This window comes from Octopus bimaculoides, chromosome 21, assembly GCF_046866305.1.
Source record: "Octopus bimaculoides isolate indiv1 chromosome 21, ASM4686630v1, whole genome shotgun sequence".
In the NCBI taxonomy this organism is placed as follows: Eukaryota; Metazoa; Mollusca; class Cephalopoda; order Octopoda; family Octopodidae; genus Octopus; species Octopus bimaculoides.
In genome coordinates, this window is record NC_142948.1 from 3,076,836 (window position 1) to 3,091,334 (window position 14,499).

General features: G+C 37.3%; 1 protein-coding gene across 2 annotated transcripts in view; it reads right to left on the reverse strand.

Annotated features, from left to right (window-relative positions):
- Positions 1 to 6,812, reverse strand: part of LOC106884114 (endoplasmic reticulum transmembrane helix translocase) — a 30,511-nt gene extending 23,699 nt beyond the window's left edge. The window contains exons 1-3 of one of the 2 annotated variants that reach the window (XM_089339286.1): positions 6,547 to 6,812; positions 1,676 to 1,765; positions 501 to 566 (exon numbers count right to left, since the gene is read on the reverse strand). In XM_089339286.1, the coding sequence (XP_089195412.1) occupies positions 501 to 566; positions 1,676 to 1,765; positions 6,547 to 6,798 (408 nt within the window). In that variant the 5' untranslated portion in view covers positions 6,799 to 6,812. Of the gene's footprint in view, positions 1 to 500; positions 567 to 1,675; positions 1,766 to 5,703; positions 5,731 to 6,546 lie in introns of those variants that run through there. The other variant, XM_089339287.1, reaches the window with a different exon arrangement.
- Between the last annotated feature and the right edge of the window lie 7,687 nt (positions 6,813 to 14,499).

Here is a 14,499-nt window from a genome sequence, read left to right on the forward strand (position 1 = left end):
TGAACCTGGAACTATATGGTTAGGAAGTGAAGATAACCACACATGCCTACACCTATATAATATCTATATATAATTTATATCCATTTATTATATTATCTGCATTACATTCAAATAAACACTTCATGAATTTGATCACACCAAAGTGTGTTATTTCTTTACTGCCCACTAGGGGCTACACACAGAGGGGACAAACAAGGACAGACAAACGGATTAAGTCGATAATACCGACCCCAGTGCATAACTGGTACTTATTTAATTGACCCCGAAAGGATGAAAGGCAAAGTCGACCTCGGCGGAATTTGAACTCAGAACGTAGCGGCAGACGAAATACCCCTAATCATTTCACCTGGCGTGCTAACGTTTCTGCCAAAGTGTGTGTGAGAGAAGAAGAAGTAAAATAAATCTCTTCCCAAATAAGAAGAAATTAAATGGTTAAGGGGGTCAAATGATAGAAAAAAAAAGAAATAGAATAAAAAAAAAACAACATAAATTGTAGTAACCTGTTTAAGATTTTCCTGGGAAGCTTCACTAGAATTTGGGTCCAGAGGCTGACCAGACGGTAATAACTGTAAAGAAACACATAAGTCTTTATGAGTGAAGAGAAACTCCTATTTTGGTAGAGTCATGTAAATCAATAACCAACATTAGTGGGATAACATCCGTGAAATATCACTACCAGAAATGTATTGTCAAGTATACATCAATAGAATCATATTTCATCACATGTTCACCATAGTTATTATTTTTAGGTCTGATTTCTCTAAACTGGCAGGAGTTCAACAACACTTTGTTGAATCATATACCCTTCCTTTAATAAAACCTTAAATGTTTTTCAAAGTCTGTTGTCTTATTTTCTGGTAGAACAGCACTGCAACCTCAGTGCCAATGTGCTTTCTAAATGGTATAAAGATGTACAATAAAAAAAGAACAGGATTCTTCATTCTTGTATATTTTTGTCTGGCACCCATGCTAGCATGACGTGGGGAAAGCACCTCTGCTGGTGTCACATATAAAGCATCTCGCCTCAGAAACTGTGCCAAAACAGACAAATTGAATCCTGGAGAAGCTCTCTAGCTTGCCAGCTCCTGTTAAACTGTCTAATCGATGTTAGTATCGGAAATGGATGATGATGATTATTGTGGGTGCCGGCATGGCTATATTGTTAAGAAGTTTGCTTTGCAACCATGAGATTTTGGTGTTTGATACCCCTGTATGGTCATCTGCAACCAGAAAGTCACAAAAACTTGGGAATGAAAGCTGCCTACAATTTACATCATTATTATCATCAGCATTTAATTGTCTAGCATTCTAATGAGTCATATCTAGCCCAAATATTCTCCCCGTTTTATTCATAAATTGGCCATATCCAACCTCTCACACCAACCCTATAATGTCATTCTAAAAATAAACAATCACGACATTGAAATCTTGGAGCTACAAGTAAAATGTATGATTAATTCCAAACAATTTGAATAAATAAACATTACATTTGATAAAGTAATGTGAATGCTAAAGGGTTTTAACATTTGTTTTCCATTCTGGCCTGGGTTGGATGATTTGACAGGAGCCATCGAGCCAGAGGACTACACTAAGTTCCAATGTCTTCTTTGGCACAATTTCTACAGCTGGATGCCCTAAATGAAAGTTGGTCATCAGAAGCTAAATTCATACTCACCGTTACATGATTTAATGTCACTAGTTCTGTTGAACCATTATTAGGAGTTGGCACGACCTTTACAAGAGAAGCTTTAAAAGGATCAGACACCTGAAAGTAATCAAATAATAATAATAATAATGATAATAATAATAATAATAACAATAATAACAACAGTCAGCAGAAATTTAAGAGGCATTTTCAAATTTCTCAGCAAATGATATATTAAAAAAACAGTAAATTCAACTGCCCATGTATATAAGCTGTTATAAATATACAGGAGTGGCTGTGTGGTAAGTAGCTTGCTTACCAACCACATGGGTCCGGGTTCAGTCTCACTGCATGGCACCTTGGGCAAATGTCTTCTACTATCAGTGACTGGGTTGCACTTGCAGACTGCCTGGTCAGAACTGATACAGAAGCATCAGCGCTAAGATGAGAAATAAACAAACTTTAGATTAGTTAAAATCCTCATCATCATCATCGTTTAACGTCCGTTTTCCATGCTGGCATGGGTTGGATGGTTTGACTGAGGTCTGGAGAGCTAGCAGCTGCACCAGGCTCCAATCTGATCTGGCAATGTTTCTACAGCTGGATGCCCTTCCTAACACCAACCACTCTGAGAGTGTAGTCGGTGCTTTTTGCATGACACAGCACAGGAGCCAGTAAGGGGTGCTTTTTACCATGATCTGGACCATTTGAAAATAAAACAGGTGAAGTTTTTGAGCTGGATATGACTTATTTAAATGCTAAAATGGCAAGGTATGTCAGAAGCAGCAGCTGTTGTGAATTAATGAAACCACTAACAGAAAATTAACGAAGATGACTCAAAAACACAGTGATATAGAGTGATGGTGATAAAACATAAAATGTTATTTAACTGTGGACATAAATCAAACTTGCTGTCATAATACATAAATATATGTGTACATGTTTCTATACGTGTACTTAGGAGATTGGTCAAACAAAATGTAAGATAAATTGTGCCCTTAATTACAGTTAGAATGTTGGGTTTGCGATCATAATGTTTGTAGGTTCAAACATTACGACCAGATGGCATGTTCAGTCCTTGGGCAAGGCACGTAATTCCTCCATTAAAACAATGATGCTTTTTAAAAGATTTTTATCAATGGCCAGGTTCCAATCCAGGCTGCAGCAACAAAGTCTACCTGGACACCTCTCGGTCCAACATCATTGTCTCAAGGTCCTGATTACGTTCCAGGCCAGTGGCTGCAATCAAGTTGTTGATGTAAAGGTGAAAACATTTTCTTCTTCTTACATCACCATGAAGTGGGCTCCACAAAACTAATTTAGATGCTTCTAGTTCAGAGTGGTGGACACAGTGACCAGAGAGTTGCAGCTGTCTTTGCCTGATCTTCTTGTTAACTTCCAGCAGGTCTCCACGAAAGCACTTGTTTGTCATATGTTGCTGCCATTTCACATTTAGGGCCATTAGTAGCATCCTTATGCAACAGCCATTCAGCCCATTTGATAATTTCTTTGTCAGGGTCCATGTTTCACTGCCATCTAATAGCACTTGACTCAACAGTGATAAGGCCTTTCTATACATCAGTAAAAAACTTTAACAAACCTGTGGGGAGCATTCACCCATGGAAGGACCCCACTGAATCACTGCCTGGTTTTTATTCTTTAGCCAGAAATAAGTGATCACATGCAAACAGGCTGAGCCACAGGCCACAGCAGCAAGGTTCAACTGTTCAATTTCATAAAAACATTAGCTCAAAAATTAGGGGAATCTGAGAGAAATTAACTTAAAACTAGTTAATTGAAAGTGCAAGTAAATTGAAAGAAAATACAAGATTGCCTTTATGTCAGTTTTATTTTGATAATTTAATGATAATTAAAAGGAATGTTGCCTTCAGAAATTATAATTTTAAAGCAGTAATTAGGACAAATTAAAAACAAGTATGGAGTCCTGAAAAGTAGCATACTTTACAACTGGGAGCTGAATCTGGCAAGCCTGCATGACAAAACAGCTGCTAATCTACATTTATCACCATTTGATGTCCGTTTCCCTTGCTGGCATGGGTTGGACTATTTGACAGGATCCGACCAGCTGTAGGCCTGGGCTGAGCTTCAGTGTCACATTTGGCATGGTTTCTATGGCATCCTTCTTAACAACCACTTGACATTGTGTTCTGGGTGTTTTTATCATGACACCTGTACTATTGAGGTCAGTTAGTAACTTGCAAGACAAGAAATGAAAAAGCACCCTCGACCGAGTAGGAGTAGTTGAGAGAAGGGGAGATAACTTTATGCCAGGCGTTGAGAGGCTCATATACGATAGATGGATAAGTATGCATGGCTATCCTGGATTATATGAGGGTGCATGGCAGTAGATGGAAAGATAAAGACGGAGGTGATACGGTGTCAGAGTGAAGTCTCATTTCATGTTTCACTGCCTGGTCACCTCGATCCAGGAGGTGGTGGTGGTGATGGTGGGGAATAATCTAGAAAACTGCTGAGACATACAATAACTAGATTTTGAATGTAAATTCAGAAGTGCGAGAGAAGCGGCACCAAACAACAACTGGCATTGCAGACTATATAAAAGGGCACTACATTCATGTTTTCGTTAATTTGAAACAAAGATTGGAAGGTTACGGCTGGAACGCCTTGGATCATAGGTGTGCTCATTGAGGGGCTGACCCAGAGCAAGACAACTATCCTCATTGTAGCCATTAAAGGTAACGAAGGATCCTCTACAACCGTGTCTCAACCCTTTTTACCTCATGCCCCAGCGCGCGCGCAAACACAAGTTTTATCCATTTGTTACTTACACCCCATTTTGAAGTGACCCACGTTCCGCCGATGGAGGCGTGGTGCGTCCCACCTTGACAAATATTGCTATATGTTGTCGCTCGGCTAGCTAGAAATAACAGCTATGTCGGCAACCAATCGAAAAAAATGGTTTCACATTATTGAGGCCAATACCGATTGATTGTCAATGATTACCTAAATGGTTGTCATGAGTTACGATGCACATGAAAAAGAAAGTTGGGATAGTTATAAGCAACAGATATTGTTGCTTATAGGATTTGCCGAGTCGAAAATGGCACATTATTACACAGTAGCTTTATACATTTTTGTTCTCCAAATATATAAAACAATTAATGCTTAAAGAAACATCTTGCTTGAACATCAATCGCATGGTCGGTATAAGCCGAACACGAAATCATGTTCACGGAAGTTAAGATTTCTTTGTTTAACTTATCCTCTCGGCCACTGCGCTTCATATAATACGACCTTGAAATATATTGAAATAAAAGCAAATTAAAAACAAAAGAAAGAAAACCTTTATAAAATTTAAATTCTAATAGTCGCATTTATCTATTTAGTTCCCTCCCCCCTCTTCGGCATTTAATATAAATTTTGTTTCAGTTTTCAAGTCGGAAAATAAACGCGACGGCACAATTCAAAATTTATTTTCTTACATGTAAAATCTGGACGTAATATCGAATAAAATTTAACAGATTTTTAGAAAAAAATGAAAATAAAATAAAATAAAGAAAATTTGCGGAGGAAAAATTAAGCAGGTTGAAAAGTCGGTTAGCTCAATAGAAACAAAAGGCAAACAAGCAATTAATTTTAAGGGATTGTAATGTTAAGATGTACTTGAGACACACACATAGATGTGTGTGTGGAGAGAGAGAGAGAGAGAGAGAGAGAGGGGGAGACAGACAGACAGAGAGCACAATGTGGATACGTGCAAAGTGAAAATGAAACCCTAAACATGAGATCTTCCAAGAAAAAAATTTAGAAAATTATTTCGCACAGCAAAAAGCTTCTTGTGAAAACAAATATACTATTGATATTGAAAACATTTATAGAATAATAAACAAAAACAAGCTTAAGTTAAAATGCTGTATATATGTAACGTAAGCTATGAATGAGAGGGAGCCGGTTAATTAAAGACCGAACAATTATGAGTAAACGAAGAAAGAAAGCTCAAATAAGAAAGAAAGCTCAAATAAAACAGAAAACGAATCCAAGATGATGGTCAGCGAGTTAAGAAAAATGCGACGAACCATATGGTTCATTTTAGAAAACATTCTACATTCTCTAAGTAATTATGGAATAACAGTGCCATCGTTCTTTTGTGCTGTTTATTGGCAAAGCTGGAAGAGGCCACCACGTTGTTATAAAAACGCTGATATATAAGTACTTATTTGACCGTGTGTGTGCGTGCGTGCGTATATATATGAATATATATATATATATATATATATATATATATTGATGTGTGTTATAGGATTTCAAAACCAGCTGAGTTCGACTTCTCTCATTGTCGTGGGTGTGGATAAGATGAGAAAGAACCGGTGCAGCACCAGATTGATATGATCAACTATACCCCCCCCCCCCAAATTATCGCGTTGTTCCTGTCAAGAAATATTATTTCGAAAACCGCACAACAGCTGTGAATAAAATGAAGAAGGGAGTAAAAATGATCATAAGGTCATAGAAAAATAAATGAATAAAAAAAGAAAACTACGATCGCTTTTTCTTTTTTTTTGTTCCTTGGAGGATTACACGTAGCAAGACAGGGAACTCCGAGTTGCGACGGAGTGAATGATCAACTTCGTACGAACAACCTCTACATGTATTGAGTACTTTCTCTTTTGTTTATGAGAGTTTATATGATATATATATATATATATATATATATATATATATATATATATAATATATATAATGTGTAATCTTTCGATTTTGCCTCTGTAATTTCTGTAAGTCAATAAATACATGTACATGGAGTAAAAAGTTCGATAAAAAGACAAAAGTTTAGTATCATTCATGCGAATTAATATTGATTAATTGATCAACAGAAATATCCACCCCCCCCCTTTTGTATGGGAAGGTGTAAAACTTACCGAAGTACAAGTGAGTGCACATTGGACGTGAACGGACCAAACACAAAACAGGCCTGTGAGGGTGTGTACAAACACGATTATACCGACGGCAATAATACCAGCGTCGAAATATTCTTCGACTCCATACACCACGATCCAGAGATAAAACCAACAGATGTACAGAATTAAGAAAGGCCCCACAAACCCTCGAAGTATGACTGGTCGGACGTTAAAATAAGTGAGGCTTTTGATCTCATCGTTCACGTTCGCCATGTTAAACTGGTTATACAGAGCGGATGCTTATATTTTATAATCACCGTTCACCTCGGTTTTGTTATTTTGCTTTTATCGTTTTGTTTTCCATCGAAATTAAAAGAAAATTTTCAAGAAATAATCGTGATTTTAATTTATATTCAAATATTTATTTTTTTGTTATTCTCAATCTTTAATTATTTTATATCATATTTAGATGATGCGAAACTAAGTAAAAATTACTGCTAGTTTTATTAGTTACTATTGTATAGCAGACAGCCAAAGTGAAACCACATTTCTGGTTAACTTCATAAATATAATAAACGAACCGGATAAGATTATTCATACGTTTCTTAATGGCAAAGTTATAGATCTGACATGAAGGTTTTGCTGGTTATTTTCAGTAGATGGGTCGTAAATTAAATACTGACAAAATTTCTTGTCAATCCAATAATAATATAAAACATAGAAGGAACTAACTATATGTTTCAAAACTGTTGTTATTTTTGTTATTTAGCTTCAAGTTAGCTCTGGTTGAGAGTATACAGTTAGCAAATCATTCACAATAGTAGACTGTTCTTGTTCTGTGTCAGTACCAAAAACAGTCTCTCTCTCTCAATCTCTCTCTCATTAAAATAATAACGAACCTATTATATACAATGCACTACAACTCATCAGAAAAAGTAGGTGAAAGTGCACGAACAGTACATAGAATAATACACAGGAAGAGAACAGTGAATGAGTTGTTTAAAAAAAAAAGATTTTTTTTTAGTTATTTTTTTTTTTCTTGATATCAGGTGAGGTCAGATGGAGGTCATGCAACTGTTGCAGTGCGTTGCTGCATTTACCATTTGTTGGTATATTCTTGGATCCCCGCTGGGTAACCTGTCAAGAAGGGTCCTAATCAGTCCTCATCTCCATGAGATACCTCCTCATCTGTCATGACCATGTGGCATCTGGTTGACCAACACAAGCTGTCAACCCAGTCAGATCCTCAGTGAACAGAACACAGTAAGCAGGGTCTAACTTGGCAAAGCAAGAAACATTGTCAAACAGTCTGAGCTGATGCTCCAGAATCATTCAAGTAAGAGAACACATCCAAGTTTCTGGGCAGAATTGGTTGGATACAAAATCCAATCACTGGTAACCCCATAATCCTATGAAGCATCCTGGTACCAAAGGAATTCAAGAGGCTCCTAAGGGCCCTGAACAGTATTCAAGTCTCACAACTATAGAGCAGGACAGGGAAGACCAGACACCTAAACACCTGAACCCTTGTTCTCCTGCACAGATATTGGCAACACCAAACGCCCTGGTCGAATGAGTCCACAAATGCACCATCTCATCCAAGGCTTTTTAGGACTTGAAACTCACAGCTAATATTGCTATGAATCTCGCAAAAGAGATCAGTTCTTAGTTATGATCTCTTCTGATGGTGGCTTTGTTTCAGGAGAGACGTCCCCAAAGGGTAAACTTGCTCTTATGCACTGAATAGAAGATTTCACTCAAAATTCCAAGAATGCTACTGAATGTAAGCACCTGAAGAATGCCACTGGTAAAATGGGTGAACTGTTGTGACTTTCACCACCAAAATAAGAATGCCAATCGGAATATATCAGACTGGTGGCCTGATATATATCAGGCTGAGTAAAAAGTAAGCAATGTTTTGAAACATGAAATATATTTCAACAATGTGGAAATTTTATTCACCAAAATAAGTACCATTACAATCAATACATATTTGCCAACAAGTTACAAGTTTGTTTATTCCGGTAACATAAAAATCTGGAGTTCTGGAACTGATGAACTCTTTGAACGCACTTTCAGCATCGGTTTGATTTTTGAATTCCTTCTCTTGCAGGAAGCCATCAAGGTGCTTGAAAAAGTGGTAGTTGGTAGGAGAAAGGTCTGGGGAATAAGCTGGGTGGGGAAGAACTTCGTTGCCAAATCCCCTCAACTTCTGGAGCGTCATTAGTGAAACATGTGGTCGAGCATTGCAATGCTCGACCACACACAGATGTGTCTGTGTTGGTCACCCCACCGCTTGACAACTGATGTTGATATATTTATATCCTTGTAACTTAGCGGCGCAGCAAAAAGAGACTGATAGTATAAGTAGTAGGCTTTATAAAAAAATAAATGGGATCAATTCATTTGACTAAAAAAAAAAATTTAAAAAAAAAAAAAATTTTTTTAAATTCAAGGCGGTGCCACAGCATGGCCACAGTTTTATGACTGGAACAATTAAAATAAAAAAATTAAGATAAGCTATAAATCACTCGCTGGACATGATGTTATCTCCATTGAATTTGATAGAACCATTTAACGATTGGGCCTTCGACGTGTGACTTCTGTACAACCACCATCCACTATCTTAGTCATAACAGCCAAATCTCCCTCAAAACATATACTGCTGTCCTTGAGAAAGATAGTACATCATGGACAATGTAGTGGTGGTCATGACTGGGATGCCTTTGATAAAATGTCAGCTCAACCAGGATTAAAACAACTATATAATCTTGTTTAACCAAACAATATCGACACAGTTGTTTCCCTTGCACTAGCTAGCGTCAGTTACTCCCCAGATCTGTTTTCTTTTCTACTCTAGGCAGAAGGCCCCGAAATTTTTGGGGAGGGAGACAGTCAGTAACTTAGAATTTGCATCACCAGTCGAGAACCCCTGTCTAACTCGGTATATAAATCTCCTGGAAATTGTTCAGAAACGTGCAACAAAACGAATACCCGCCGTCAGACATCTACCACACTCTGAACGTCTTGCTTTCCTCGGCAGGGACATATCGAAGCTCAGACGTCTGGCAACTGACTTGGTAGACCCCACACAAGACTATCCACCATCTTTCCAACAATAAACTCGGGCACCTTTTAGAATTCCATATGACAAATAACCGAGGACATGTTTACAATATCAAAAAAAACAACACAGCACCCATGATTTTCGGAAACATTTTTTTCCCACTCAGAATTGTTGAAGCATGGAATAAACTAATACTACTGTCGAGACACTACATCCTTCAAAACTTCCATGTTTCCTGAAATCCGCCAACAGTACATCTGATATATACTTTTTTTTTTTTGCTTTTTCTTATGTGTAGTGCACCTGAGCACTGTATACAAGGATTTCTTTCATATTTATAAGACTTATATTTAGGGCTTTCTGTGTCAAAATATTCGTGTCAGAGAGTTTAAATTGGCACTATAATGCTTGTAGGGAAAAGTTCCAGAAGGATCTAGATTGATCTATCATGTGATGTCTGGCTGTTGCTTGGCTGATAAACTGGCCTCTCAGGTGAACAAACCATTGTTGTGTAATGACTTTATGTTTTGTCATAACTTCATAATTTGATGACTTGCTTTTGAATCTTGCTACATCATCATCATTTAATGTCTGTTTTCCATGCTGGCATGGTTTGGGTGGTTTGATCAGAGCTGCACCAGGCCCCAATTGTCCTTTTTGGCATGGTTTCTATGGCTGGATGCCCTTCCTAATGTCAACATATTTACAGAGTGTGCTGGGTGCTTTTTACATGGCACTGGCACAGGGCTCTTGCAGGCCACTCCTCTTCACAAGGTGGGGCAGTCTTAACATTTCTGCTGTGGAGTATGGGTTGTCTTCTTGAGTACAGCAAGGCACCAAACATCTCAATCCTTTGTCAGCTTGTCTGAAAGGTTCACTGTCTTGAGATCATCCTTCAGTACTTTGTCCCAAGTTTTCCTAGGTTTCCCACTTCAACATCATTTTAAAGCAGGATGTTTGTATTGTAGAACCAGAAGCAGTCTCAGGCAAGTTGATATCAAAAAGGGTTAAGATTTTCTAAACTTTCTAAACATGTCCAACCCCATGGTGAATTATAACTGACTGCAAAGATGTCTTTGTCTCATTATTTTTTTCCTACAAATATAGCTGCCAAATTGCCCTCAGCCCTCAAATTCCAATTTAATAGTCTTTTGTTATCATATTTCTACTGAATTGAAAATACCGAAAATAATTTAGAATTTAGTAAAAATATAAATAATCTGAGGTTATGGTAGAAGACACTTGTGCAAGTACCACAGAGTGGGACTGGACTCGAAACCATGTGGTTGAGAAGCAAATTTCTTACCACACAGCCACAGCTACACCTTAAATAATAAGATTATAATGGGAGTTAAATAAGGATAGGAAGGGAGCTGTAACAGCTCTTATTGTTTAGCTGTTGTGTCCCCATGGGTGGATGTTCATAACGAAGTTAGTTGATGGGGGTGGGGCAAGTAAAAACTAGTATCACCCACATAAGAATGTGTGTGTGTGTTTGTGTGTGTTGTGAAAAGTGATGGTAAGTAGGTCAGTAATATAGAGAAAGAGAAGTACAAACTGTACTTTTAGTTAATTAGTTTCTAGAGCTAATTACTTAATTTAAGAAACTAAAGTTAAAGGCTGGTGGTAGCAGTGGTGGTAATGGTGGTGGTGGTGCATATACAGAGGCCATCTACTCTGGCACAATTGGTAGAACAACAGACAAAATGCCTTTCAGTATTTAATTAAATGTCGTTGCATTGGGACTTCAAAGACTGACTTTTGCCTTTCACTCTTCCAGAGTTGATATAATGTGATGCCTTAGACCAAACTTTTCTCTGAGACAGATGCCGGCAGCAAATGAAATGCTTTTCACATTTTGGTGTACAAGAATGTGTTAAAAATATGAATACACATCTTTTTTTGCTTGTCATTAATTTGTCTGCTGTCTGTCTTTCTGCTTGTCTGTCTGTATGTATATATGTATATATATGTGTGTGTGTATGTATGTCTCTTTGTCTTGACATTGTGTAATAGTTGTGAAATGGTTGTTACTATCTTACAAGCAGTGTTAGTCATCTCCAGTAGTCTGCGAAAATATACCTGGCCATGGGGGAAATATTACCTGACTTGGAAATGGGGGGGGAGGAGGGTTGGCAACAGGAAGGGCATCCAGCCGTAGAAAATTTACCTAAACATCATCATCATCGTTTAACGTCCGCTTTCCATGCTAGCATGGATTGGACGACTTGACTGAGGACTGGTGAAACCGGATGGCAACACCAGGCTCCAATCTAAATTTGGCAGAGTTTCTACAGCTGGATGCCCTTCCTAATGCCAACCACTCAGAGAGTGTAGTAGGTGCTTTTACGTGTCACCTGCACGAAGGCCAGTCAGGCGATACTGGCAACGGCCACGCTCGAAATGGTGTCTTTTATGTGCCACCCGCACAAGCCAGTCCAGGGGCACTGGCAACGATCTCGCTCGAAAATCCTACAGAAGCCAGTCAGGCGGTACTGGCAACGGCCACGCTCAAAATGGTGCATCTTATGTGCCACCCACACAAGAGCCAGTCCAGGGGCACTGGCAACGATCTTACTTGGCTTGCCGGGTCTTCTCACGCACAGAAAAAAAACTTTGTCCAACCCAAGCAAGCATAGAAAAGTGGATGCTAAACAAACATGATGATGATGATGATGTTGATGATGACGATAAAGGTGATGATGAAGATGATGATAAAGATGGTGGTGGTCGTGGTGGTGGTCGTGGTGGTGGTGATGATGATAAAGATGATAACCGACAACAACGATGACGACAACGACGATGATGATGTTTATCCAAGTCATCTATGTGCTGGAAGGCTCACAGAGTTGTGAGAAACCAACCATCATTGAAATTATTCATTGTCGATATGGTCTAGTAGGTTTGAGCATGAACCACAGCAATCAAATATTCATGTCTGAACCAACCATATTGAATAAAGAATGAATAAATACTTCATAGTTGTTATGTATCATGTTAATCAGAATACAATTATGTGCCTACATCAACTCTTACACACACACACACACACACATGCACACAGGTATATATATTCTTTTATTCAGTATTTTGGGGTTGCATCAAGCAGTACCTATATAATGTAGGATAAATATAGTAATAATGACAAAAATCCTTGGATAGGATTTAGAAATATTTTAATAGATTGCTATGTGCATTTCCACAAATTGCAATTGATTTGCAAAAATGTACATAGCGATGCATAATAAAAATACATAAATTCCACCCAAAGATTATTGTTATTTTTACTATATATATATATATATATATATATACATATATATATATATATATATATATATATATATATATATATATATATATATATATATATATATAAATATATGTATATATATATATATATATATATATATATATATATATATATATATATATATATATATATATATATATATATATTTATATATATATATATATATATATATATGGGAGAATATACAAATAATAACAACAGACGAGGACAGGTGGTGTAAATAACAAAAGTATATATTAGTATGACGCTCGGGAATACGGAAAGTCTTTGACGTTTCGAGCTACGCTCTTCAACAGAAAGAATACGGAGACAAGGAGAAAAACATGGAGAAAAAAAAATTGAATAGTGTTCAGTCAACGGTCAATCATATATATATATATATATATATATATATATGTATATATATATATATATATATATATATATATATATATATATATATATATATATATATATATATATATATATAGTAAAAATAACAATATATATATGTATATAAAGTAACCAATATCAAATAACTTTAAAAATCATGGATACTAACTATTCTTTCAGAAAACAAACTGTCATAAACTTCTATTAAAAAACACTTTATTTTGTAGAAAGCACAACATTTTTTTTCATGGAACCCAGTTTGGAAAATATAGGTTTAGTGGGGGTGGGGGGAGAGATGAATCTTGTTGGAACAGCACACTGGTTTATTGCCATAACTTTTCCCTGTGGTGATTAGGGTTACTCCAGAAACAGCCAATCGACTGCTGCTTACAGTGATTAATTACACATTCCAGTCCACCTATATCATTATAATTTGGTGTATTTCAAACTCCATTGTCAAATTTTCAGTAAATCAAGCTGAACAAACAGGTCACAAAGTTAGCTTGCAATCTTGTCTAAAAATACTTTATTATTGCTGGTAATTAGGTTAGTTAGAATGTCATAAATATGTAGAGGAGTAGGAAAAATGTCTTTCAATTTGCAAAGTGTACTGGAAATCAGGTTGTGAACTTAACAGGAGCATACAAATGCAGTGAGCTCTAGGGATATGAACTCCTCTTATTAAATTACCAGTTCTCTATCATGAGTAAAGCACAATTGAGGCATGCATGTGTCACATGTGCATTCTGCTTGTGGACCAATCAGTTCCCAGGAAATCATACCACCAGTCAGACCATCATCCCAAGATGGTCCCAAGATGTCCTGTAGTGAAACTACTTCCGCCATTAGATACAAACTACTATCGCCATTACATACAATCTTCTCATTTAAATATAAATAAATGCGAGCGTAGTAGAGAACCCATTCCTTGTCATCACGTGACTGATCATTATTCGAATCGGCAACTTCTTCGAACCGTTCCCGCCAGAACGCAAACTGACCAACCACAGCCCTTAATAAGGTCACGTGATAGCGTTTTTCTATCACCGTCTTGGAGCCCCCTTAACGCTATAAATAGATCAACTCATACCCCACAAATTTGTCTCGGTCCAGTTTCTCTCAGAGACTGTTCCGTGTACCACACGACAGCAGCAGCAGCCAGCGACCACTTCAGCAGCTTCGTCCAGCCACGATGACCACCGCCGTCGCCACATCAGCAACA